Source organism: Mobula hypostoma, chromosome 12, assembly GCF_963921235.1.
Source record: "Mobula hypostoma chromosome 12, sMobHyp1.1, whole genome shotgun sequence".
NCBI classification, from domain to species: Eukaryota; Metazoa; Chordata; class Chondrichthyes; order Myliobatiformes; family Myliobatidae; genus Mobula; species Mobula hypostoma.
In genome coordinates this window covers 29,970,966-29,997,007 of record NC_086108.1, presented here as the reverse complement: position 1 = coordinate 29,997,007, position 26,042 = coordinate 29,970,966, and the positions used below count along the sequence as shown (strand labels likewise).

At 40.3% G+C, this 26,042-nt stretch overlaps 1 protein-coding gene across 5 annotated transcripts in view; it reads right to left on the bottom strand.

The window, feature by feature from the left end:
- rgl1 (ral guanine nucleotide dissociation stimulator-like 1) overlaps positions 1 to 26,042 on the bottom strand; it is a 299,811-nt gene that overhangs the window by 7,858 nt on the left and 265,911 nt on the right. For all 5 annotated transcript variants that reach the window (XM_063063771.1, XM_063063773.1, XM_063063770.1 and 2 more), the window contains exons 7-14: positions 24,798 to 25,013; positions 22,514 to 22,617; positions 21,735 to 21,819; positions 17,674 to 17,763; positions 14,247 to 14,333; positions 12,176 to 12,208; positions 10,539 to 10,660; positions 9,560 to 9,649 (exon numbers count right to left, since the gene is read on the bottom strand). In XM_063063771.1, the coding sequence (XP_062919841.1) occupies positions 9,560 to 9,649; positions 10,539 to 10,660; positions 12,176 to 12,208; positions 14,247 to 14,333; positions 17,674 to 17,763; positions 21,735 to 21,819; positions 22,514 to 22,617; positions 24,798 to 25,013 (827 nt within the window). The remainder of the gene's footprint in view (positions 1 to 9,559; positions 9,650 to 10,538; positions 10,661 to 12,175; positions 12,209 to 14,246; positions 14,334 to 17,673; positions 17,764 to 21,734; positions 21,820 to 22,513; positions 22,618 to 24,797; positions 25,014 to 26,042) is intronic.

Here is a 26,042-nt window from a genome sequence, read left to right as displayed (position 1 = left end):
ATCACAATAGTCCTATGGAGGAATTCCATGATAGATACTTGAAGCACATGTGCCGGAGTTCGGTTTGCTGTTTTTAGCCAGTTTATATCACATTCACAGTGTATTATGCCTAAACAATGGAGACTACAATAGGATGAGGGAGGATTTGGCTTGTATAGACTGGGAACACAGGGTCAATGGTGGGACGGTTGAGGAACTGTGGAAGACTTTCAAAGAGATTTTTCACAGTGCTCCAGTATATTTCAGTTAAAAGCAAGGACAGTAAGGGTGGGGAGAGCCAGCTTTGGATAACTAAGAAAATAAAAGGCAGCATCAAACTAAAAGCTCATGCAGACAAAGTCGCCAAGATTAGTGGGAAACTGGAAGATTGGGAAACACCAATTGGTCTCATGGTGAAGGATGCACCTAACATGCTAAAGGGAGATGCTATGGATACAATGGGAGGTGAGGACTTCGATACAATGGTTATCACTAAAGAGGTAGTGCTGAGAAAACTTGTGGGCCTGAAGATAGATAAGTCCCCTGGTCATGACGGAATGCATCCCAGGGTACTGAAAGAAATGGCAGAAGTTATAGTAGAGGCTTTGGTGATGATTTACCAAAATCCTCTGGACGCTGGGCAGATCCCAGCAGATTGGATGATGGCAAATGCCATCCCACTGCTCAAAAAAGGACGTAGGCAAAAGGCAGGTAATAATAGGCCAGTTAGTTTAACATCTGTAGTTGGGAAAACGCTTGAAACTATCATTAAAGAAGAAAAAATGGGGCATCTGGAAAGAAATGGATCCATCAGGCAGACGCAGCATAGATTCAGCAAAGGCAGGTCCTGTTTGCCAAACTTACTGGAGTTCATTGAGGATATAACAAGCACAGTGGATAGAGGGGAACAGATGGACGTTATTTACTTGGATTTCCAGAAGGTGTTTGATAAAGAGCCGCATAAAAGACTTATCCAAAAGATAAGGATGCATAGAGTTGGGGGTGATGTAATAGCATGGATCAAAGATTGGTTAACGAATAGAAAGCAGAGTTGGAATACATGGGTGTTTCTCTGGTTGGCAATCAGTAGTGAGCAGTCTGCTGCTGGGGTCAGTGCTGGACCTGCAACTGTTCACGATATGCATTAATGAACTGGAAGACGGACCAAGCGTAGTGTTTCTAAGTTTGCTGCTGATACTAAATTGAGTGGGAAAGCAGAAGATTCCGAGAGTCTGCAGAGAGATATAGATAGGTTAAGTTAGTAGGTAAGGGTCTGGCAGATGGAGTACAATGTTGATAAATGCGAGGTCATCACTTTGGAAGGAAAAATAAAAGAGCAGTTTATTATTTAAATGGTAAAAAATTGCAGCACGTTGCTGTGCAGACGGACTTGGGAGTGCTTGTGCATGAATCACAAAAGGTTGGTTTGCAGGTGCAGCAAGCTATCAAGAAGGCAAATGGACTGTTGGCCTTCATTGCTAGAGGGATTGAATTTAAGAGCAGGGAGGTTATGCTGCAACTGTACAAGGTACTGGTGAGCCCGCACCTGGAATACTGTGTGCAGTTCTGGTTTCCTTACTTGAAGAAGGATATAGTGGTTTTGGAGATGGTGCGGAGGAGGTTCACCAAGTTGATTCCAGAGATGAGGGGGTTAGATGATAAAGACAGATTGAGTTGTCTGGGACTGTTCTTGCTGGAATCAAGAAGAATGAATGGAGATCTTACATAAACATAAAACTAAGAAAGGCATGATAAGAGAAGCAGGAAAGTAGTTTCCACTGGCAGGTGAGACTAGAACTAAGGGACATAGCCTAAAGATTTGGGGGAGTGGATTTAGGACGGAGATGAGGAGGAACTGCTTTTCCCAGAGAGTGGCGAATCTATGGAGTTCTCTGCCCAATGAAGCAGTGAAAGCTACCGCAGTAAATATATTTAAGACCAAGTTGGGTAGATTTTTGCTTAGTAGGGGAATTAAAGGTTATGGGGAAAAGGCAGGTAGATGGAGATGATCTTATTGAATGGTGGAGCAGGCTCGATAGGCCAGATAACCTACTTCTGCTCCTATTTCTTATGTTATGTTCACAAGGTAAAAGAAAAAAAGAATGCTTGTTGCCAATACTAATTACTTTTATGCACACAATATTTTGTGTCAAAATACTTCACTGAAGCAGTTCATAGCATCTGTATTCCTACCCTTGGGTGAAACTCATTGCATAATCCACTTATGCCTAGAGTACCTAGTACCCCGTCCACATTGCTCCCTTATTGGTGTTTCCAAATTTTCAAGTCACTAGTGAAAAAAAAGTGACGATTTTCCTAACCCCGTTGACCCTGCTCACTTTGGACAACAGATCAAAAGAAATTCCGCATTAAAGTAGTAATATTAAAAATAAATTTGAATGTAAGCAATTATTTCTTGATACTGTCCAAACTGGGAGCCTAAAAAGCTGCATTTCTCTCAATCTAGAAACCAAGTACAGCGTGGAATCTGACTTGTTAATAATCAGTTTTCTTTATCCCATTGATCCTGCTCACTTTGGACAATAGATCAAAGGAAATTCCACAGTAGAGAAGTAATATTTAAATTAATTGGAATGTAAGCAATTCTTTCTTGGTACTATCCAAGCTGACTTGTTAATAATCAGTATTTATGTATCAGTCATCAGGTCAAGCCATATCCAAGAATAGAGAAATGGTCCTGACCCTACCTGAGAGGGTCTTTGGCCTGAAACATCAACACTATCACTTCAGATGCTTCTTGACCTGCTGACTGTTCTGAATTTTATGGTTTTACTTCAGAATTTCAGCTTTTTTTTAAATGTCTGGAAAACCAAAGCTCCTAATTTCACAGTATGTTTCATGACATGATTAACCAAATCAGAATTTACACTATCCATGCTGCTAATAACACTTGTGTCAAGAGAAAAACAAAACCAGTGACACTTTGCTGCAATGTACAAACAACTTTAAAAAGTACACCTGAATTTAGTCTTCAAAATTTGGGTGCATTTAATGGCTGCTGCTTTATTAACTTACATTTATCTGAACAGAACAACCATTCATTAAAGGTGGTGAACAAATAGGAAATACAAGGGACAGCAAACATCAGGAATTCTGCAGATGCTGAAAATTCAAGCAACACACATCAAAGTTGCTGGTGAACGCAGCAGGCCAAGCAGCATCTCTAGGAAGAGGTACAGTCGACGTTTCAGGCCGAGACCCTTCGTCAGGACTAACTGAAGGAAGAGTGAGTAAGGGATTTGAAAGTTGGAGGGGGAGGGGGAGATCCAAAATGATAGGAGAAGACAGGAGGGGGAGGGATAGAGCCAAGAGCTGGACAGGTGATAGGCAAAAGGGGATACGAGAGGATCATGGGACAGGAGGTCCGGGAAGAAAGACAAGGGGGCGGGGGGGGACCCAGAGGATGGGCAAGAGGTATATTCAGAGGGACAGAGGGAGAAAAAGGAGAGTGAGAGAAAGAATGTGTGCTTAAAAATAACTAACAAATGGGGTACGAGGGGGAGGTGGGGCATCAGCAGAAGTTCATGCCATCAGGTTAGAGGCTACCCAGACGGAATATAAGGTGTTGTTCCTCCAACTTGAGTGTGGTTTCATCTTTACAGTAGAGGAGGCCGTGGATAGACATGTCAGAATGGGAATGGGATGTGGAATTAAAATGTGTGGCCACTGGGAGATCCTGCTTTCTCTGGCGGACAGAGCGTAGATGACCACTGGGAGATTCTGCTTTCTCTGGCAGACAGAGCGTAGATGGCCACTGGGAAATCCTGCTTTCTCAAGGGACAGAATCACTTTAACAGAGATTGCGCACTAAACATGGGACCAGAAGATATTGCAAAGTTAGAGGAGCAAGAACATGGAAGACTTCACTGGGCATGGGTTGAGATTAATGCGGCCAGAATAAATCAATTGGAAGAAAGGTTCAAAGGTTCTTTTTATTGTCAAAGTATGAATGCACAATACAACTCTGATATTTGTCTTCTCCAGATAGCCATTAAATACAGAAAGGCCACGGGTGTTGATGAAAGAAAAGACATCAACCCCACCCCCCCACCTCCGGCAATGAAAGGAAAAGAAACAAAACTTGCACACCCCAACCCCTCCTCCACAGAAAGAAAATAGCGGCAATAGCATCAAATCCCCCACCCCTCCCCTGTAGAAAAAAAGTGACAATAGCAATCCCCCAACCCCTCACCCACAAAAAAAAACTGCGACAATAACAATCCCAAAGCCCCTCACTCACAGAAAAAAAAGCAACAAATACAATCCCCGACCCCCTCACCTTCAGGAGAAAAACTGACAACAATAATCCCCAACCCCCTCACTCACAGAAAAGAACAGCGACAGTCACATGAAAACCCCTAAATCCCCCTTACACACAAAAAATTAACAGATCACCCACCCGTCAATCAGCCCGAAGAAAGAAAACACAGTAAGACTGAAGGAAACTCATATAGAATATAGTCCAATAATCACATAAATCTCAGAATATCGGAAACCTCTTTTCATCTGCATACGAATGATAAGCAGGGTTTTAAAATACTGGAGTTTAGCAAGGCTGTGAAACCTTGGAAGTGGCAAGAATGGAAGCCATAGAAGGTTTCAGTGTGACAGTAACTCGCGATGATGGGGAAAAGTGAAGATAATCACGGTGAGGTACAAAAGAGGGAGATTGATGCTCAATGTGGTGAAATGACACAGTGGTTGATTCTCCCGAAAAGGGGGACAGCAGAACAAGGCTATAATTCAGCATGGGAGTCAGCTTTATTGATGACTTCATCCACGACTTGAAATAGAGCAGTGGTGTGTTGCTGCACATATCTAACTTCCTGCAGATTGCAGCAGTTGGAAATTACCAACAGGACTGGTATTATCCTTCACCCTAACAATTCTTGCCAGGGACACACTTTGAAGTGTAATCAGTCATGTATTCTAAGAAAAGATTTTGTTAATATACATTGACAGCAATTTCTGACAAAGAAATTGCTTTCATGTTGTTACTTGTGAAAGAAGAAACTGCTCAGCTCCTCATAAAGGTTTGAAATGGAAATGTACATCTGCCAAGAAGGGTGACATATTTTATTTTTAATGTCCATACAACTTTATGTTCAACACTCGCGCAGTATTCCATGAAGAATTTGTCGGGTCCTGTTGAGGTTATGTTAGCTCTGATTGCTATATTAACTTCTGAACATTGGAACTTCTGAGCAATTAACCACTGGAACACAAGCAAACCCCATTCATACATTATCCACTAAAATTCACACTGTCATTATAAAATGCAATGTCCTACTTATAGCAAGGCATGATGTGAGGAAAATGAGACAAATGTAATTAAATAATTGATAACTAAATAAAATAATATTCAGTAGAAAAAAAACTAATGTAGAGTGGCTTCCAATAGCAACCTCAATATACAAACTCAAATTGTACAAATCAGCTAAGCCCCAATGTTTAATTAGGTATTTTGGATGTGAAGTGGCAGGGTACAATTAATGCTGCGGCAGGAAACCTTCAGCAAATACACAGAGCAGTCACTACCTATGAAGCAGCAAAGTTAAAAATAGCTCATGCATTCTAGTCACATAATAAAGTAGAACATCAGATAATAACTTCAAGAATCTGCAGCATAGGGGGAATAATTGATTAGCCCACCCACTGCTCCAGCTTTGCTTTCTGCCCTGCAGTGCAATCAACTAAAATAAGCGAAAATAGTAAACTGGGGTTTTCACAGAGATGGCTTGATGCAAGCAAAGGCTATTTACAACTCAAACATCCCTGTTGTTCATATATTAAGCATCAAGAAGCATAGATAAGTCATCGAAGTTTGAAGTAAATTTATCATCAAAGTACATGTACTGTATGTCGAAATATACTGCTTGATCATATTCATTGGAGGCTATTCATCTCGGCTTCAGAAGAAGTACCTCAAACTCGAATACCAGGGTAGGTACATAAACAATCCACAATGTACATGGAAGCACTTCAGAATGTGGGCCATAGCTTCAGACACAATGATTGAAATTCTAGAAAACTGGAGGATATTTTGCCATATGAAACCCATCTATAAAAGGCAGAATGTCAAGCTGGTTATTTTCAGTGATCCAAATTACTTCAGTTTCCATCTACAAGCTCATAATTTTGTGTGCTGTACTGTCTTACTTAAGTCCATTCTTACTGCTCACTGATTAAATCCAATTTTGCAAAGTGGAAATGTTGTGACAAAAGAATGCTGGGGGAGGGGAAAAGGGGAATGCAGATAACGCAAGACAAAACAGTTTGCTTCTCTAATTCTGATATCATATGATAATAATAATGGAGTTAATCATTATCCACAATCAGTCGTAGCTACCAATGATCAGGGGACAGAGATAGAGCATAATTGCTATAATTAGGGGCTGTGGAGGTTTCCAACCTCACCTATTCCCTTTAAAGAATAGTCAGGTTGGGACTGCTCAGGAAATGGTAGAGATAAAAGCCCTGGGTGCACAAATTATGTGACCTGCGAGTAATGATCCAGCATCTCACACGCAGGAGTAACCCAAACAGATCCATCTTAGAGTGTCAGAATGAGCTGCTCTGCAAATTTATAGTGCCTTGTAAAAGTATTCAGTCCTCACCAACCCTTCATTCACATAAATGAGTATTACAACCAGGAACTGCGATCAATTTAACTGTGAATTTTTATTTGTGAATCACATGCTTCCTTTTTTCATACTAGACCTAAAAAAAGGGATATTATAAAACATGACAAAATTAAAAATTTAGAAACTGAAATGTCTACCATCTCTCTGATGCTCATAATGCCACTAGCGTGAAGGGCCTCCATCTCTGGTGGCGTTCAGGACCCCCTTCATCGTGTCAGTAACTTCCTCTTGGTTTTCACTACTGTCAGTCATGCAAGTTCTGGGCTGAGACTCAGGGATACCGTTGTACCAAGATGTCGAAGGCTTCTTCACTGCTGTTTCTGTAACAATTTTTTTGTTTTTTAAAAAACAGTCAGGCTGGTTAGCCTTGAGCTGAACCCGCAAATGGAAGACCTGTGGACCAATCTTAGTCCAGCCTCTATCCTTTCATCTGTTTGGCATGGGTGACCCTACCAAGAGCCAAAGCACAAAGCCTTGACTCCAGCAAACATAGCCCTCTGGGTCATTGAGGCACACAAGCCTTCAAACCACAAAGAGGTTGTGGTCCTCTTAGAGGTGAAATGCCAACAGTTCAAAAATATTCATCCCTCTTTGCTCAGTACTTAGTTGAACCAGCTTTCCCAGCTATTACAGCCAATAGTCTTTTCAGCCAAGTCTATATTAGCTTTGCACAATGCAATAGCGCAAGCCTTGTGCATTCCTCCCTCCAAAATTGCTCAAGTGGTACCAGGTTAGTTGAGGAGCGGCAGTGGATAGTAATCTTGAGGTCTTACCAGAGATGTTTGATCGCTTTATTTTAAGATTATGAGGACACGCAGTCCTCTTTTATTGTCATTTAGTAATGCATGCATTAAGAAATGATACAATGTTCCTCCAGTGTGATATCACAGAAACACAAGACAAACTAAGACTGAAAAACTGACAAAAACCACATAAATATAACATATAGTTACAACAGTGCAAGCAATACGGTAATTTGATAGAAGAACAGACCATGGGCACGGTAAAAAAAAAGTCTCAAAGTCTCTCGAAAGCCCCAACATCTCACGCAGACGGTAGAAGGAAGAAAACTCTCCCTGCCATAAGCTTCCAGCGCTGCAAACTTGCCGATGCAGCATCCTGGAAGCACCCAACCACAGTCCGACTCTCAGTCCCTCCGAAAACTTCGAGCCTCTGACCAGCCCTCTGACACCGAGCACCAAGCACCATCTCCGCTGAGCGCTTCGACCCCAGCCCCGGCCGCCAGCAACAGGCAAAGCCGAGGACTTGGGGCCTTCCCTCCGGAGATTCTCGATCACACAGTAGCAGCAGCAGTGAACCGGGCACTTTAGAAATTTCTCCAGGTGTTCCTCCGTGCTTCTCACGGCTGTCTCCATCAAATCAGAATTGTGCACGGCCCCTATTTAACAAAAATGATATCATTTCACCGGAGAGGCAGTGCACGCTGTGTCGCGCCGCCATCTTCTCCTCCCTCACTTAAGGTTAGGACTCTGGCTGGGCCACACAAGGACATCAATTTTCTTCATTTGAAGCCACTCTATGGTTGCTCTGGATTATTGTCCTGCTGAAAGACAAACTTACTCCCCAGTCCAAGCTTTCCAGCAGAGGCCAACAGGTTTTTATTCAGGATCTCTCTGTATTTAGCAGCATTCATCTTCCCATCAGTCCTGATCAGATTTCCAGTCCCAGCCTCTGAAAAGCATCCGCATAGCATGATGCTACTTCCATCATAGTTTACAGCTGGGATGGTGAGACCAGGCTGATATGCAGTATTAGATTTATGCCGCATGTACCGCTTAGTGCCGAGGCCAAAAAGTTCCACTTTAGTCTCATCCGACCACAAGACCTTCTTCCACATCTTTACAGCATCTTCTCAGCCTTTATGGGCAAGGATATGTTTTTTTTTTTAGCCAAGGCTTCTTCCTTTCCGCTCCTCTATAAATACCCCTTTTGTGCAAGGCCTTTGAGATTGTGCAGCCATGAACTTCATCTCCAGTTGTAGCCACTGACTTCTGCAGCTCACTCAGAATGACTGTTGGCATCACAGTAGTCTCTCTTACAAGTGTACTCTTCTCCAGTGACTAAGTCTAGAAAGGCCGCCTGACCTAGGCAGTGCGGCTGTGGTTTCATACTTTTTTCACCATAGACTACAGTATATTCAATGCCTCTGAGATGGTTTTGTACCCTCCCCAGATTTCTGCTTCTCCATTATCATTTCCCTGACTTGCCTTGAATGCTATTCTGTCTACATTTTGGTTTGGTCTGCTGAAAATTTAAAATACTGTTGGACCTTAGAAGGAGCAGGGATATTTATTCTTACGAATTCATTGAAAGCAGATGATCCTCCAATTTTCTACATCAACAAATCAGGTGAGTTGGTAAGGTAATACTTCACCTGAAGAAAGTAAGCATAGTAAATTACAATGGGAATGAATACCTTTCCAGCCTCACAATTTTCGTTTTAAATTTTTACTAAATTATTGACAGGCTTTATTATTTTTCTTTTGATTTGACATGATGCACAATGTTTTGCAGATTAGCTAAAAGAATCCTGCTACATTTTATATTTCGAAAAAGAGACAGCAAAATGTGAAAGTAGTTGTGGGAGCTGAATAATTTTTCAAGGCACTGTATATCATCCTACAGCAATAGACTAATTATATTTTCAACCTGCCCAAACACATGGTAGTCAAAGTCCAGAGGTCAAAGGTACCTAATCTTCACACGTATGCTACACATACCTAGTCATATTTAAATTTACTCATTGTATTAGGCAACTTTTAGATTCAAGGAAACGAGGGCTATGCATTATATGGCTCTATTTATGATGGTGCCTTTGGACACAATATGAAAGTCAATTAAGGACAGTGCCCTTTGAGATAAACAGATGCAGTACATTATTTTATTATACTCACAGACTGAGCCGCTTCACCATACTTTTCCGGGGCTTTGGAGATGTGGGACTGGTATCGGATGTTGCCTCTATTTCACAGGACACACTATAGCTGCAGGATGGCAAATGAGTATGATTTAGACAAGGCTCAAATGGAGATTTTCAACGCTGTTATTTTCACAAACTCAGCTTGCGCAAATGATTATTTTGTTCGGGGCCATTTATTTCTCTGGCTAGAGAACATGGCTCATTACTTTGATTAATGGTTGACAGGTGCGGCAATCTGGAGTGGTTGGCATTTCCTGAAGCACAATGCTTTCCACATGAAAAGCAAATGGGAAGGAATGGAGCTTCTGTGGGAAATTCAGAGAAGAGCCACCATGATCTAACACCACCTTTCAGCAGGACACTTAGAGCAGAAGAACAAAAATGTTGCAAACTGCACTTTGATTGAAGAAAATTCAATTTAGCAAGACTCTTAGCAATAGCAGACACTCGAGTTAAATTTCCAGTGCTCAGTGCAACAAAGGAGATGCAGAGTTACAACCAATGAACTCCAGACCTCAGCTATATTCCTGTGAGATCTCACACTGAAGTCAATGGACAGCACCTCAAGTGAACCTGGAGCAGTTCTCTGAGCCAACTGATATTTCAGTGTCATCTCTAGCCTCACTAAAATGGTGCAGCCAATCCTGTTGACTAGTAAAATGTGGTAAAGCAACCTGAAATGGGATCCCAGAGCTGGCACATTCTGGTCGTTATCATTCATTTAGAGTAACTGCTGATGTTAGTTGCCTTTTATCATGTACTAAGAACAACACCATTCTTGGTTGAATGGTGAGCAACACCTGGCTGAAGTAACATGTCCCATTGGTGATACTTGAACCAGAGATGGAAGGAGTAAATGAACTGGTCTCAAACTCTGAAAGTTCAAAAGTCTAACATGATCACAACCACACTTGTTATTCTACTGAAAAAAAAAATCCTGCAAAGCTTCTTACCTTTCTTCATCTGTTAAGTACTGCTGACTGTGGAACCACTTGAGAAAACTTTGGACAGGACTGATGCAGTAACTGTTACAGGCAGACTGCAGCAATTTAATCTGTGCAATCACCTCAAACTCCTGTCAGAAGTTAAAAGGAAAATTTTAGTGTTTTCTTTCCCTGAAATATCCCAGTATCCCTATCTCTAATCATGTTGGTAGAACTTGTAAAAACTTTTAATTCAAAAACCACATTAAAAATTTTAAATTGCTGCTCACTTAATGCACTTCAATCAAAGACCTATGGATTTGAAGTACATTGTGCAACTCCCTGAAGAACAACCAGTATAGAATTTTATCCCAAGATTCCTTTATATCTAAATTCTTTTCCAGGTAATTAAAATGACTCAATATTTATACAGTCATAAAAACTCCTAAAGGATTTGTGGACAAGCATTCTGGATGGATGTTAGTTTATTCCAAAAAATTCCTGAGTATAACATCAGTATCAATGGTTAGACTAATAGGGTTTTTTTTAAAGAAGGTAGTGACTGGGAGAAGTGAAATGCTGGAAAGCTGTGAAATCTGAATTGTTTTCTTTCAATCAGTTCTGGGTTCTCTGCAAAATCACCATTTTATCTATCAAATGAAAAGTGAAGGACTTTTCTAGGTCCAAATTTGAAAACAGCTTTGCCCAGAAACTGGATATCATGTTTACTGCATCCTTCCGCCTAACAAAATCTGAACTGGGAAAATATTGCCTGTTCATTCATTATGTGCCACACTGTACAATGTAGGCGATCATGATCTTTCCATGACAATGATTGCTCTTGGCAATTTTGCTACAGAAGTGCCTTCTCCTGGGCACTGTCTTTACAAGACGGGTGACCCCAGCCATTATCAATGTTCTTCAGAGATTGTCTGCCTGGCATCAGTGGTCACATGATCAGACCTTGTGATATGCACTGGCTGCTCATACGGTCATCCATCACCAGCTCCCATGGCTTCACGCAACCCTGATCAGGGGAAAATGCAAGTGCTACACCTTGTCCAAGGGTGACCTGCAGGTTAGCAGTGAGAAGAAGCACTTTACACCTCCTTTAGTAGAGATGCATCTCCACCCCACCATCCTGGGAAAAATATATCTTTCAAAAATAAAATGACAGAATCATTTCTACCTCAAGTACTACATTAAAACTCAACCACATTCCCAACAGAAGGTTTAAAAAGATTATGAGCAACTGGAGTACATGGTGAGTATTTGGGAAAAAAAGTCACACTTAGGATCATTCAATAACAAACCTCTAACCTGCATCCCATACGGATACAGGCAGTTGCTGACAGTGACTACATAGAAATTACAGAATATTTATTTAGCCCAATCGATCTATACTTGTACTCGTGATCAATTCACTTCACTTCATGCAACTGAAGATATTTCTATTCTATTCACTCGTGTATAATCGTGTTGCCTCTTTAAATAATTATGCAATTCCCTTTAATCTGCTTCTAGCAAGCTTTGGAATCATTTACTAGATTTTCGTGACATAATTTAAAGCCATTAACTTTGGTGAAAGTAAAGCCTAATAAGATTTAATAACACTTTGCCTTCATACATTTCAGAAAATTGTGCGACATATAATAATTAATACTAACCCTTCTCCTCTTTTCAAAGTTGATCAAACCACCCTAGGAAATACAAGAGGTGATAAGCATTAATTTAACTTGCAAATAAAGGCAAAGTCAGGCATTTACAGACAGATATACAATACAATTTATGAAAATCTATAAAGACTGACAAACAACCATTGTGAAAAAGACAGATTGTATAAATAAAAACATAACACTGAGACTATGGGTTGTTAAGTCATTGAAAATGAGTCCATAGGTTGTGGAATGAGTTCAGAGTTCAGGTGAGTGAAGTTATCCACACTGGTTCAAGAGCCTGATGGTTGTAGGGTAATAACTGTTCCTGAATTTGGTTGGTGTGTGGCGCGTAGGGCTCCTGTACTTCCTGCCCAGTGGTAGTAGCAAAAAGAGAGCATTGCCTGGATGAATGCACTGCAGGATTATAGACTTGGAAAGGCCAAAATTGAATACAATTTAACTGGCTTCCAAAATAGGAGGCCAAAATTCAGAAGCAGGACAACTTATAACCCTCTCCATTACATAGGGTTTGGGTGCCTTGAAAACTACTTCTAATGTGATTTTCTGCCATGCAAGTACTTATTTTAGCTCAGTGAAACCCATGTTTCAAGAGGAGATGCACCCCTAACAAGTTCTTCTCTCAAAAGCAAAGAGCAATCCATAGGTAAGGGAATTCTGATTATTTGAAGTATTACTATACAAGTATCAATCCAAGAGATTATCTTGTCCGTCCAAGGCAACTCCATTGTGCCCACTCACTCTGAACAAGCAACCTGCAATAAAACTTGACCTTTGTTTGTCCTCAATAAAGCACTTGTTCATTTTTGTTCATCATTTTGCCTCATAACCCTACATAATAGAGTGAATTTTAATTCTGTACCTCAAAATTTTTAGAAGTAATTTGAAAATTTCCATGACCCAAACTGCAATAATGTGAAGGTAGATTGTGCATTAATAGCTTTTAATTTGCTTAAGATGTGGTCTTTGTGCAACGTAATTTATACGACACAACAAAACTGGCAGCAAAGAATGAAAGGTTGCATGACGTCCAAGTAACAAAGCTGCATGAACTGTGCAATACACAACATTTTGGACCACAGTTAAGAAGGACAGCACTTAGAGGATCTGCTTAGCTATTTTCATTCAACTTCAGAGTTAATTTCACAGTACATTAAATTATTGAACATATGCATTCAGATTCTTTAATGTATTCTAAATCTATCCCTTAAATGGTTTCATTTTCATGATGATTACCTTCGAACAACTTTCATTGATGCTCTAACTTCTGGGCCCACCAAGTAGATGCAATTACGAAGAAAGGACAACAACGCCACTACTTCCTTAGGGGTTTGTGAAGATTTGACATGATATCTAAAACTCTGACGAGATTGTATAGATGTGCAATGGAGAGTATATTGACTGGTTACATCATGGCCTAGTACGGTAACACTAGAGTGGAAAATCCTACAAAAGGTAGTGGATATGGCCCAATCCATCATTGAGCACATTTACAAGGAGCGTTGTCACAGGAAAGCAGCATCCATCATCATGGTCTCCCAACACCCAGGGCATGCTCTGTTCTCACTGCTGCCATCTGGATGGTGGTACAGGAGCCTCAGGACTCACACTACCAGGTTCAGAAACAGTTATTATCCCTCAATCATCAGGCTCTCGAACCAAAGGGGATAACTTCACTGAACTTCACTCACCCCATCATTGAGCTATTCTTATAACCTATGGACTCACTTCAAGTATTCTTCATCTCATGCTCTTGCTATTCATTGCTTATTTATTTGTTGTCGTTATTTCTTTATTTTTGTATTTGCAAAGTTTGTTGTCTTTTGCACACTGGTTGAATGCCCAGCTTAGAATCAGGTTTAATATCGCTGCATAAATTGGTGTGGTCTTTCATTGATTCTATTATGGTCATTATTCTATTACGGATTTACTGAAGTAGGCCCACAAGAAAATGAATTTCAGGGGTGTATATGGTGACATAGATATACTCTGATAATAAATTTACTTTGAACTTTGAACAACAGTAACCAAAGAAGGAATCACAACACACAGTAATACTTACATCAACATAATCTGGGAGTGCAGTGTCCAGCATTGTCAGATCAGTCAAGAAGGTACCAAGGTATGGCACAGTCCCTTGCATCACACCCTGGGGAAGAGGCAAATTAGTTCAACTTTGAACATACTGGATGGCGTGAGCTTCTCAAACATCCTGTCCACACATTACATTCTCTTCTTATCCTACTAAATCAATTTGGAATTAAACAGGTTAATAGTTCAGACACAAAGCCAGGGCACAGTCTAGGAAGACCTGGGACTTTGCGCCAAGATAACCATGCCAAGCTTTGTGGAATATTTGTTATTTGAATTTGATAGCTCTCCCACATTATAGGGCCCATAAAAGATATAACCTTTCTGTTTATTGTTCACATCAATACTATTGGAAAGATGAATAGAAGCTATTTCGTAGCTTAGTATTAGCAAGTATCACAGAAGTAGCAAGGTCAAATACAGCATTCTTTCCCAATCAAGCACCACTGATGAGCCTATTTGATAGTTTTCATCGCCCAGGTGATCATCAGCACTTTTAACAAAACATAGACTTGACATCCTGGTGTATCCCATCTCATGCAAGAATCAGTGCTTCGTGTTAAGGTATATTTGAAAGGATCACAGGGCATTAATGCATTTAGCTGCAAGATTTCAACTTCCATCACCAAGGACCTCTCAGTAACACCACAGCTATCTGGCCAAGTCCTGAAGGTCAAAGTTGGTTGAAGCAGGTAGTGAGAACAAAGGTGGAGAGAGGTGGATAAGGGTGGCATCTATTTGGCCTCATTTGCACAATTCCAACAAATTGAGACAAACTTGTAATGATTGGTAGGAGTGGTCCAGATCAAAGCTGTACATCATTGCCATGTGATTCTGGTGTTGGACAATGCAACAAGTTAGCGGAAGCACGTTCCATAAGTGTCCTTATTCTTATGTACTACACAGCCTAGGACACAAGTACCAAAGACAATGCTGAAGTGCTTGCAAATATCTTCATCCAGAAACAGAAGTCCCAAGTATTACACAAACCAATCTCCAGACACTTCAATTCAGTTTAGATGATACAAAGAAATGGCCAAGGGGAACATTTAGAACAAAAGATTACAAGTCTTGTCTGTACTCTGGCTGAGAGATTCATCTGTGGATTCCCTAATCTATGGGAGAAGTCAGGAGCATCAGGGAATTCTCTCCATTGAATGGAAGTTGACCTTTTAGAAGCTTCACACCACCAGAACATGGAAGCCGGCTAGACTGGCTTCCCATCTTCCACTGAGCACTTACTCGCTCCATCGTCATTCACAATACAAACAATCAACAAAACACACTGTAACAACTCATCAAGGCTTCCTTCTCAGCACCTTCCAAAAGCCCACCACCTCTAATATCTTGAAAGACAAGGACGGCAATGAAACAGAACAATACTCTTTGGAAATACACCACCAACCCATCATTGTCAAAATCCAATCACAAACAAGAGAAAATCTACAGATGCTGGAAATCAAAGTAACACACACAAAATGCTGGAGGAACTCAGCAGGCCAGGCAGCATCGATGGAAAAGAGTAGTCGGGGTTTTGGGCTGAGACCCTTCAGCAAGACTGGGGAAAAAAGAGTTGAGGAGTTAAAAGGTGGGGTAAGGTGTCGGAGAAACACATGTTGACAGGTGAAACCTGGAGGGGGAGGGGTGAAGTAAAGAGCTGGGAAGTTGATTGGTGAAAGGGATACCGGGCTGGAGAAGGGAGAGTCTGACAGGAGAGGGCAGAAGGCCTTGGAAGATAAGAAGGGGGAGGAACACCAGAGGGAGGCAATGGGCAGGCAAGGAGATAAGGTGAGAGAAGAAAAAGGGGATGGGGAATAGAGAAGGTGCGGGGGGGGGGGAGGAGGCGAGGAGGCCATTACTGGAAATTTGAGAAATCAATGTTCATGCCATCAGGTTGGAGGCTATCCAGATGGAATACAAGTTGTTGCTCCTCCAACTTGAGTGTGGTCTCATCACGACAGTGGAGGAAGGCATGAATAGACATGCCGGAATGGGTATTAGGAAGAGGGATTAAAATGGGAGATCCCACTTTTTCTAGTGGACGGAGTGTAGGTAGTCGGCGAAGCGGTCTCCCAATCTATGTTGGGTCTCACCAATATACAAGATGCCACACCAGGAGCACCAGATACAATAGATGACCCCAAAAGACTCACAGGTGAAGAGTCACCCCACCTGGAAGGACTGTTTGGGGCCCTGAATCGTAGTGAGGGAGGAGGTGTAAGGGCAGGTGTAGCAGTTGTTCCGCTTGCAAGGGTAAGTGTCAGAAGGGAGATCAGTGGGAAGGGATGGACAAGGGAGTTGTGGAGGGAGCAATCCCTGCAGAAACCAGAAAGTGGGGGAAGGGAAAGATGTGCTTGGTGGTGGGATCCTGTTGGAGATGGTAAAAGTTACAGAGAATTATGTGCTGGACCTGGAGGCTGGTGGGGTGGTAGGTGAGGACAAGAGGAATCCTAACACTGGTGGAAAGGCGGGAGGATGGGGTGAGGGCAGATATGCGCTAATTGGAAGAGATGCGGTTGAGGGCAGCATTGATGGTGGAAGAAGGGAAACCCCTTTCGTTGAAGAAAGAGGACATCTCCTTTGTTCTGGAATGGAAAGCCTCACCCTGAGAACAGATACGGCGGACACAGAAGAATTGAGAGAAGGGGATGGCACTTTTACAAGTAACAGGGTGGGAAGAGGTATAGTCCAGGTAGCTGTGAGAGTCATTGGGTTTGGAATAGACATCAGTGGATAAGCTGTTTCCAGAGAAACAGACAGAAAGATCGAGAAAGGGGAGGGAGGTGTCAGAAATGGATCAGGTAAATTTGAAGGCAGGGTGGAAGTTGGAGGTCAAGTTGATGAAGTCGACAAGGTCGGCCTGGGTGCAGGAAACAGCACCAATGTAGTTGTAGGAATATAGTGTAGGAAAATTGTAGAAATCCAATACCTTTCTACCAGTTCTGTGATTACTTCCAACACAAGGCATAAAGACTGTAGCTATTTCTCCCCACCTTTGAGGCGATTAATTGCTACCCTTCCAAGTGACACCCATGCCCCAATGAATGAACAAAATCAACTATTGTCAAGACCTTACCTACTAAGGCCTAGAGGCATATTCCTGGCTTACTGGTCCAGGCATTCAATCATAATCATATGAAATGTAGAATATTTTGATTGAAATTATGTCAAAATAGAGCAATATCTCATTTTCAGTACAAATAGTTTAAGTTTGCAACTAATCTGAACACTTTTAAAGAGCAATCAGTAATACTAGTGTTCTATTTAATTCTAAGTACTGGTAAATAGCCAGATTTAGAACAGCTGCATTGTACAAATATGAGGCCAATTTCCAGGCAATTTTTTTCTTTTGAGTAAAATACTGCACACCTGGTGGTGAATATAAAGGAGTAACCTACCATATCTTTCTGCAACTGCAGCCGTTTCTGAGTCCGTTTCTGGTTTTCTTTCACACTGCTGTCCAAATTTGCAAATTTTGAAGTGCCTTCCTGAAAGGACGGAAATAAAAGGCAATTAGCACCCTGCCGATACTTTCCCGCAATGTTTTGCATTCCAGCTGAATCAAATTTATTCCATTCGAGGCTCTTGCAAAGAATAAATTTGATTCAGCTAAGATATTTCCATCTGTGATAAGCAGTACAGTGCTTTATTTAGAGTGAAAATTCTAGGCAGCCATACAGAGAACAGTATCGTACCAGATTGTTAACAACCTACACCCAAGTACACACAATTTACATCACTAGAAATTGGAAGGGGTTAACCTGCTGCGGAAACACTGATCGACCTGTTATGCACAAGAACAATCATTGCTCCTTACTATATAGGTATAATCTCATTGGGTATTTACATCTCAATACTTTCTAATCCTACTTTCTTTCTCTCTGCACATTGGGTGTTTAACGGTCTTCTTTATTTTATGATTTTTTAGTTTTAAATTCTTTTTAAATGGGCATAATGTTTTTTTGTTTCTCTCTGCATATTGGGTGTCCGACAGTCTTCGTTTCCTTTCTTTATATGGGTTCTTTTGGGGTTCTTTGTTTCGTGGCTACCTGCTAGGAGACGAATCTGAAGGTTGTATAATGTACACATACTTTGATAATAAATATACTTTGAACTATTTGTTGGAAGGTGGAGAAGTTTCATATACTGTCATAATGGGAACTAGTTCAGACTTTCTGCAAGCTTCCAAACTTGGATTGCTGGTCACATTGATGGACAATAAATGGTGAAGCTCAGACGTGCACGGAAAAGATGCTCTATGAAAAATGTTGCTTCAATGGGTATCAGAGATGAAGATAACTAGGATTGTGTCAAAGTATGCTCAGTTCATAATCTCACAGAACTAGTAGATGATACAGACAGCAGCCACACAAGATGGGTCCCACAATGCAAGCTCCAACATAAAATGGAAACTGGTAATCAATACTCACCTTGCAATTGACGACAGAAAGGTAACTAAATATAAAACTAAAGGTAATCATGCATCTATATGACTTCTACAGATTAAAGGAAGTAAATTATAAAAGTGAATTATATATGGGACAGCTATATCTCTAAAGAAAGCACAAGCTAAGGCATCATCCATGGTCCATATTTATAACTACAAAAACAACTGTTTTTAGACTCTCCGATTAAAGAATAGTTAGGTATTCAGTATGAGGCATGTGAATAACAATCTTTGTTCACCCAATTTTGATTTCAATCAGAGAACGGCCAATTGACAACAAAAGGTGGATGGGTTACAATGGACTAACACAGCATAAGATCAGGGAAACTTTGAGGCAAGCATCTTGAGAACTATGGGACTCGAGGACCTCTGTGCAGAAAGAATATTACAGAAGACTGTTCTGCATTTAGTTCTCTTTGAGCAGACAGAAACTCACAACTCTATTCAAAACAGAAGAGGGATTTAACAAGGAACCCTTACTTTGACTCTCTCTTACCCTGTGAACAACTTGAAGTGGTATGGTAACTCAGCAATAAGTTTGTAAGTAGCTAACACCATGACTGACAAGTAACTAAGCAAGTAGAAGAGTGAAATAGAAAAGGAACAGGATGAGTCAGAATGATAAAAGTGAACGGCTGGGTGAAAAGTTGCAAGACCATACAAACAAAGAAGGCCAGAGTGACAAGCAGGATAAAGTGGGAGATACTCAGCAGATTTGAGAAAAGGAAGCCCATGTCATTGACAGAATAGTTTTTGAGCTCGACTGCTGACTGTGAACCACTTAATTTTATGGAAATGGAAACTGCCGCAGCGCTGGGAATTTGGAAAAACAGAAAATGCTTGTCTGGTGAAAGAAAGAGTCAATATTATAGGTGGATGACCTTTCAACAACCAGACCTGTGAACTTTTCAATTTTGTTTTAAAATTTATGGAAGGCAAACAGAGGAAATAGAGTCAGGATAGCAAGAACACCAGGTAGCTGAAATGAAGGGGGTAAAAACGTGCAAATGCACAAACACAATAGTTCAGATGCAGCTTTCTATGAAACTGGCTGTCAAAGTTTCTGCATGGATTACTTCAATCCAAGCAATGGAGGGAATTTGTCTGAGGTACCATTAATAAATGAGTGCTCAGAGTATTATACTGATAAGGAAAGATAGTAAGTGATACAGTGGACAGTTCTGAAGTCACAAATTGTCTGCTAATGTTCCACAATGGCAACTGACTGACTAAAATGTGAAAACGGGAAAGTCTACAGATACTGGAAATCCAAAGCAACACACACAAAATGCTGAAGGAACTCAGCAGACCAGCCAGCATCTATGGAAATAAACAAATAGTCGATGTTTTGGACCGAGACCCTTCATCAGGGCTGAAAAGGAAGGGGAAGACGCCAGAAAAAAAATGTAGGGGAGGGGAAGAAGGTTAGTCCTGAAGAACAGTTGCAGCCTGAAACATCGACTCTTTATTCATTCCCACAGATGCTGCCTGACCTGCTGAGTTCCTCCAGCATTTTGTGTGCATTTGCTTAAGGTGTGAAAAGACTGTTTCCTAAATGGATTTTGAATTGATGCTTCAAGAACTGAACTATTGTGCTCACTGTCCTGACTATCATTCAGTTTTAAATAAGCACAAATATTCTAGAAGAGGTCAATCTTGGCTCAGCTCAGTGTATTTTGCTGCCTGTTAATTTAGTTAAGCAAGCAAAACTTCAGGATCGAGAAAAATAAATCAGAAACAAATAGGAAAAGGGACATCTGAGGAATTGATACCACATTCCTTCGAATGTTCATAAGCACCAAGTATTTACAGTTACAGTATTAGTCTAAATTTCCTATCCCTAAATATAAGCAGTTTTTATTAACCCAGTTTTTCAATACCAATGCTGAATTAACCCTAATCTAAACTGAGGGTGAGCAGCTTGTTTAAACATTGGAGGCCTAGGGTGACATGTGCTGGCTGTAAGATCTTTTTGTTCAGGGTGAAGGGGCGGTCAAGAAAACATCTTGGCAAATAATCAATGAGCTGGGAAGGATGTGTGAGCTTTGTGGAAAGACATGGAAAAAGATCTAGTTGCAATTCCTAACATCTTGATTTGAATCATGTTACTTATTCTTACAAACAAATTAGCTCAGCTGAACTGAATTACTGCCATACTGATTGTACCAGCAAGATAAAAGAGCATTTTTCATATGCTATTACACGCACTCCTCCAATTTTTCAACTGAATACGATTTGCTTTCTCTCCCCCCCACTAAGACAGCAAGCATTGATATGCCGCCCAAAATGAGATGACTGTGCATTTGATGAGATTTCCTTACAATGCTCTTATCTTTGATAAACTTTCAAAATATGGTGACACAAAAGATTGCAACGTTAATAGGGTTACTCATACACAGGAGTGATTATCTTAGCACTTTGAACATATTCAGTATTTTAAAAGCATATTGCTCTATCAAGTCACAGAAACCTGTTGAATAAGATGACAGCTGATTTAATTTTGTAATTTTCTTTAAATTTAGTAGCTACAGTCAAAAAGATTGAACAAAGTATGTGGATTATAAATGTGGCCTGGGTCCCATGCAGCCAGTAATCCTTATCAATAAAATAACAAAGTGTAAGAAATGGGTGGTAATTAGACGCATCAATTACACACAGAAAATGACACACAAGCATTTTGCCTGGTTTTTAAATTACGGGGAGCTCAGTGCATGAAGCAAAAGGAACATAATTAACACAAATTTCACTTTGCAATTCATTAGAAGATATTCCAAGATAAACTTCCATCACTTGGAATGGCAGCACAAGTTTAAAGCCAGTTTATGAAAAATTGTACTTATCATTTCCATTAAAAATTTTGACCAAACCAAACTAACTGGTACAAAATGGATCTGAGATTGGTGTACAGTATTCATTAGCTGTCAGCAACTGACTTAACCCATTGCAAGAACTTTTTATAACTATTTAATGCCCCACCAATAGGAAAGCATTCAGCCACAGCATTAACCTTACCCTCATTAGAAGCTCTCTACTTGTCAGATGGTTATTTTGATCAGAGAATATTTCTGAAAGCTCTTCAAACATCAACATGCTGTCTCTAATCAAAAGAGTGAGACACAATTATAAGAAACAGATTAATCACCTGCCGTCAAGGTGTCTGACGAAATAAATAATGGACAGCTCTGCGGAACTTTAGATTTTCACAGAACCAGAATGGAGATCTTTATCAAACATTATGGTAGCCAGACAAATACTCAAGCAGCTTAAAATTAAAAAAAAAATCAGGATAGGATCAAGTTGTCTCTGACATTGAATTCCAATCTCAGGCAATTGCTTTGGAAAGATTTAACACATTTCATTGAGTGACGAAGGATTGCAAATTCTCTACGTTGTTAGTGAACACTCTTACTTCACCAGGGAAATATATGCCCAGAGTAAATATTTTGATGGCAATTCACAACTAGTAGCAGATCTATATTGGGATAATATTTTCTTTCCCCAACCCCCCAGCTCACCCATTGCAGGGGTTCCCAAATTGAGGTCTATAGACCTCTCGCTTAATGGCATAAAAAAAAGGGTTGGGAACCCCTGCTCCAGATACAATTACTCAGCAAATGCTCATTCTTCAGTAAAGACAGATCTTTTTAGGGAATTGGGTACAACAATGAAAACCCTGTCAAAATCTTTGAGATCTGCCCATCTTGAAATCAAACTCAGGGAAGAATCTGCGATCCACGTCACCTCATACGTGTTAAAGAAAATGCATACAGCCATCTTGGTAATAGACTTACTTTGATACAGTAGCCCAAACCCTCTTCAGTCTGTAGATGGGATTTGACTGCATGGCTGAGAGAATGGCACGCAGTGAGGAGAAATTCTTCATGATCCTGCATTCCTAATGGTAAAACAAGAGATTTTTTGTTTAACTATGAGAGGTTGCCGAATTCCTGATACCTCAGTGTTTTGAACATAGCTACCAAGAGTCAGCTGTGAAAATACCACAGCATTAAGGTTTTGTGGAAAACATTTATACTTGGCAGCTTAAAGCTTGTTATTCACATTTTCTGTACAACCACCTCCTCACTTCATTGCCTAACAACTTCAGACACCGGTCACAAATGAGGTCAAGGACACCAAAGGAAACTTCAGAAGTGATCAAATACAAACTTTTCTTCTAAAACTGTTTTGCGGGGTGGGGGGGAACAAACAGAAAAGGGAAGCCTTTCTGCCAATAATTGGATTAAAAGTGGCAACAATGGCTGAGATAAAATCCTCATGTTGAAGACCCACTGCATACAATAACCTCAGACATACTAGAACTAAAACTGATGCATTTTTATTAGCTACAAGTAAACTAATATACAATTGCTGATGCCAGGCTAGCTAGCCTCAGCCAGAATTATGGTGGAAATATCTTCTATATTCTTTGTTCTACAGAGATCCAGGGAGGCAAGGTTCCCATTCCAGGACTCGCTCAGAAATGTGTACAGTGGAACCTGATGCAAATTATCGATTTCTGATAATGGAGTGAGGACAAAGCCAACCTCCTCCTCTTCCACTGTGCCCCCGTTCCTCAAATGATTGTTCATTCATCAAAACTCGGTGACAGCAACTTCAACCAGACATTGGAATGCAGCCTCATGGGCATGTGCCCAAGCAAAATAAAAATTAAAATATTTAAAGATCTTGCACTAAGGAGGGAGAGAAATTGTTTTAGATCAAATAACCAACTTAATTTTTCCAAGTGTAATTAAAAATTAAGAACATGCTGCTTTAATGCTTCATATAAATAGCATTACCGTTTTTAATGCTAATATTCAAATGCAGCCACCTACAGAAGCACAAAAGTCCAGTAACTTTCTCTTTTGAAGACTTGTAGATTTATTTGAAGAAAGAAGTGAATAAAGATTCAACTCAGCTATATGGGGCAGAGGTCATGACCCAGAGGGAAGTTAATAAGGCTGTCTATTTGTAAAATTGTAAGATGATTATGGAAGAACTTAAGTAAAAAGCAGACACATGGACGCCGCAAATCTTGTATAATTAAGTGAACCACAAGAACAAAGCAACCACAACGTCTCTACTGCACAAGACACAGCAAAGCAAATACTTTAAAGGGAGAAAAGAGTGCTAGTTATTCATTATATTCTCAGTTTAATGGATACAATTTCCAGCTCATGGTTACAGTTAAGGATGCAGAAGTTACGCCGATACAACTTTCCAAAGTCTCAGAATGATGCACAACCAAAACTCACTATACTTCAGAAATGCTTCTTAGACACCCACCTCAACCTCAGGTCACTTCTTCCTATAATTTTACAGGCTTTCAAATTCAGATATCGCAACATCTAAATACCACAACCCAATAAGCTTCCAAACCTGACAACAGAAAATGACTAGACTTGATCTGCTTTCAGTTTTAAAAGTCCTCTACTACCCTGATTGATACTCGCACCATGACCTCTGACCTTTCACATTGTGAAAACAGACAAGTCAACAAATACACTCAAAAACTTCTATAGTTGTACTGTGGAGAGCATTCTGACAGGCTGCATCACTCTCTGGTATGGAGGGGCTACTGCACAGGACTGAAAGAAGCTGCAGAAGATTGTAAATCTAGTCAGCTCCATCTTGGGTACTAGCCTACAAGGTATCCAGGACATCTTCAGGGAGCGGTGTCTCAGAAAGGCAGCGTTCATTACTAAGGACCTCCAGTACCCAGGACATGCCCTTTTCTCACTGTTACATCAGGTAGGAGATACAGAAGCCTGAAGGCACGCACTTAGCAATTCAAGAACAGTTTCTTCCCCTCCGCCATCCTATCCCTATATGGACATTGAATCTTTGGACACTACCTCACTTTTTTTTTTAAATATACAGTATTTCTGATTTTGCACATTTTTAAAAAATCTATTGAATATATTTAATTGATTTACTTATTATTATTATTTTTATTTTACTTATTTTTTTTTCGTCTCGGCTAGATTATGTATTGCATTGAACTGCTGCTGCTAAGTTAATAAATTTCATGTCTCATGCCGGTGATAATAAACCCGATTCTCAGTCGTGTGTTACCTGGGCAACATCAATCCACTTCTCGATGATTCTGGCTCTCTGCTGTGGCTTCAGCTGCACATCCCTCAATATAGTGCTGATGACACATTTTGTGAGGACATTGAACTGGGTGATGGTGGCCCGAATGGTGGGAGCCAGGTGCTTATTTCCCTTTTTGTCCCTTCTGGACCATATACAGCCTAAGCAGTGATGTGGAACAACTTTCTTGAACAATTCCTAAAATCAAACATAAAATTAAGCACAAGACTTGTAAGTAGCCAACTAAACAGACATCCAAATGAATTTTAATCCACATTGTCTGGACCGGGAATCACAGCTTTTGGGGACCATTGTTCAGAGCTACACCCCAAACGAAATGCACAATACATTTTCAGATGTGAAGACTGGTAGCCAATTGCTAAATGTATATGTCCTCAACCCAAAAATCACTCTAACACCTTCTAATAGAATAATAAAGCTAAACAAAAATAATAATGGAACTGAGTGCCCAATGGTCAACATGGACATGGTGGGTTGAATGTCCCATTTTTATATAGTAGGACTCCAACAGGATTCATTTCAAACCAAAGGTATAGGGAGGAAGGGAGCTAACTGTGATCCATGAAGATTGAGATCCTGGTGTAAGGTAATATATAGACAGAAGATTCTTGAGGAAATTTTGGACAATGAAATCCAGGTAACAAAAAGACATGATTGAGATTTTAGTTGACTGAAGTACAGAATGAAATTTGATAGAGAGTTATGTTGAGGAAAGTAAATGTTCCTTATAAAACCATGGAAAAGAATGTTGAGCGCACAGACACTTGGTCTAACAGAAGCCCAAGGCTATGACTTTCAGCTTGCACAGGTAGATTGTGCATGCTCCATTAGTCTGAAGAAATTAGAGGTGGAAATATTGAGTGCAACAATATTTAAGTGAGAATGCGTGCAATTAAAATGTATATCTAATAGAATCAAAGGCAGTGTCAAACATATTTTTATTTTGAGAAAGAACACACAAATGGCAATTTTAGTTCAAACTAACAGACTATAGTCAAAACAGCATATAAAGCTGGCTTCACATTGTGCCCAACTGTGCTTCACTGAAACATCATCCCAGCAATATCCCACTCAAATTAGTTTTTTTAAACCTATTCTATCATAATATAGCATTTGCCAAGGCTTTGCACCACTAAGCTGGATCAACATCTTTTTTTTCCCCCCGAACAATTTGTGATAAAAATTGTACTTTAGTTCTGGAGATTG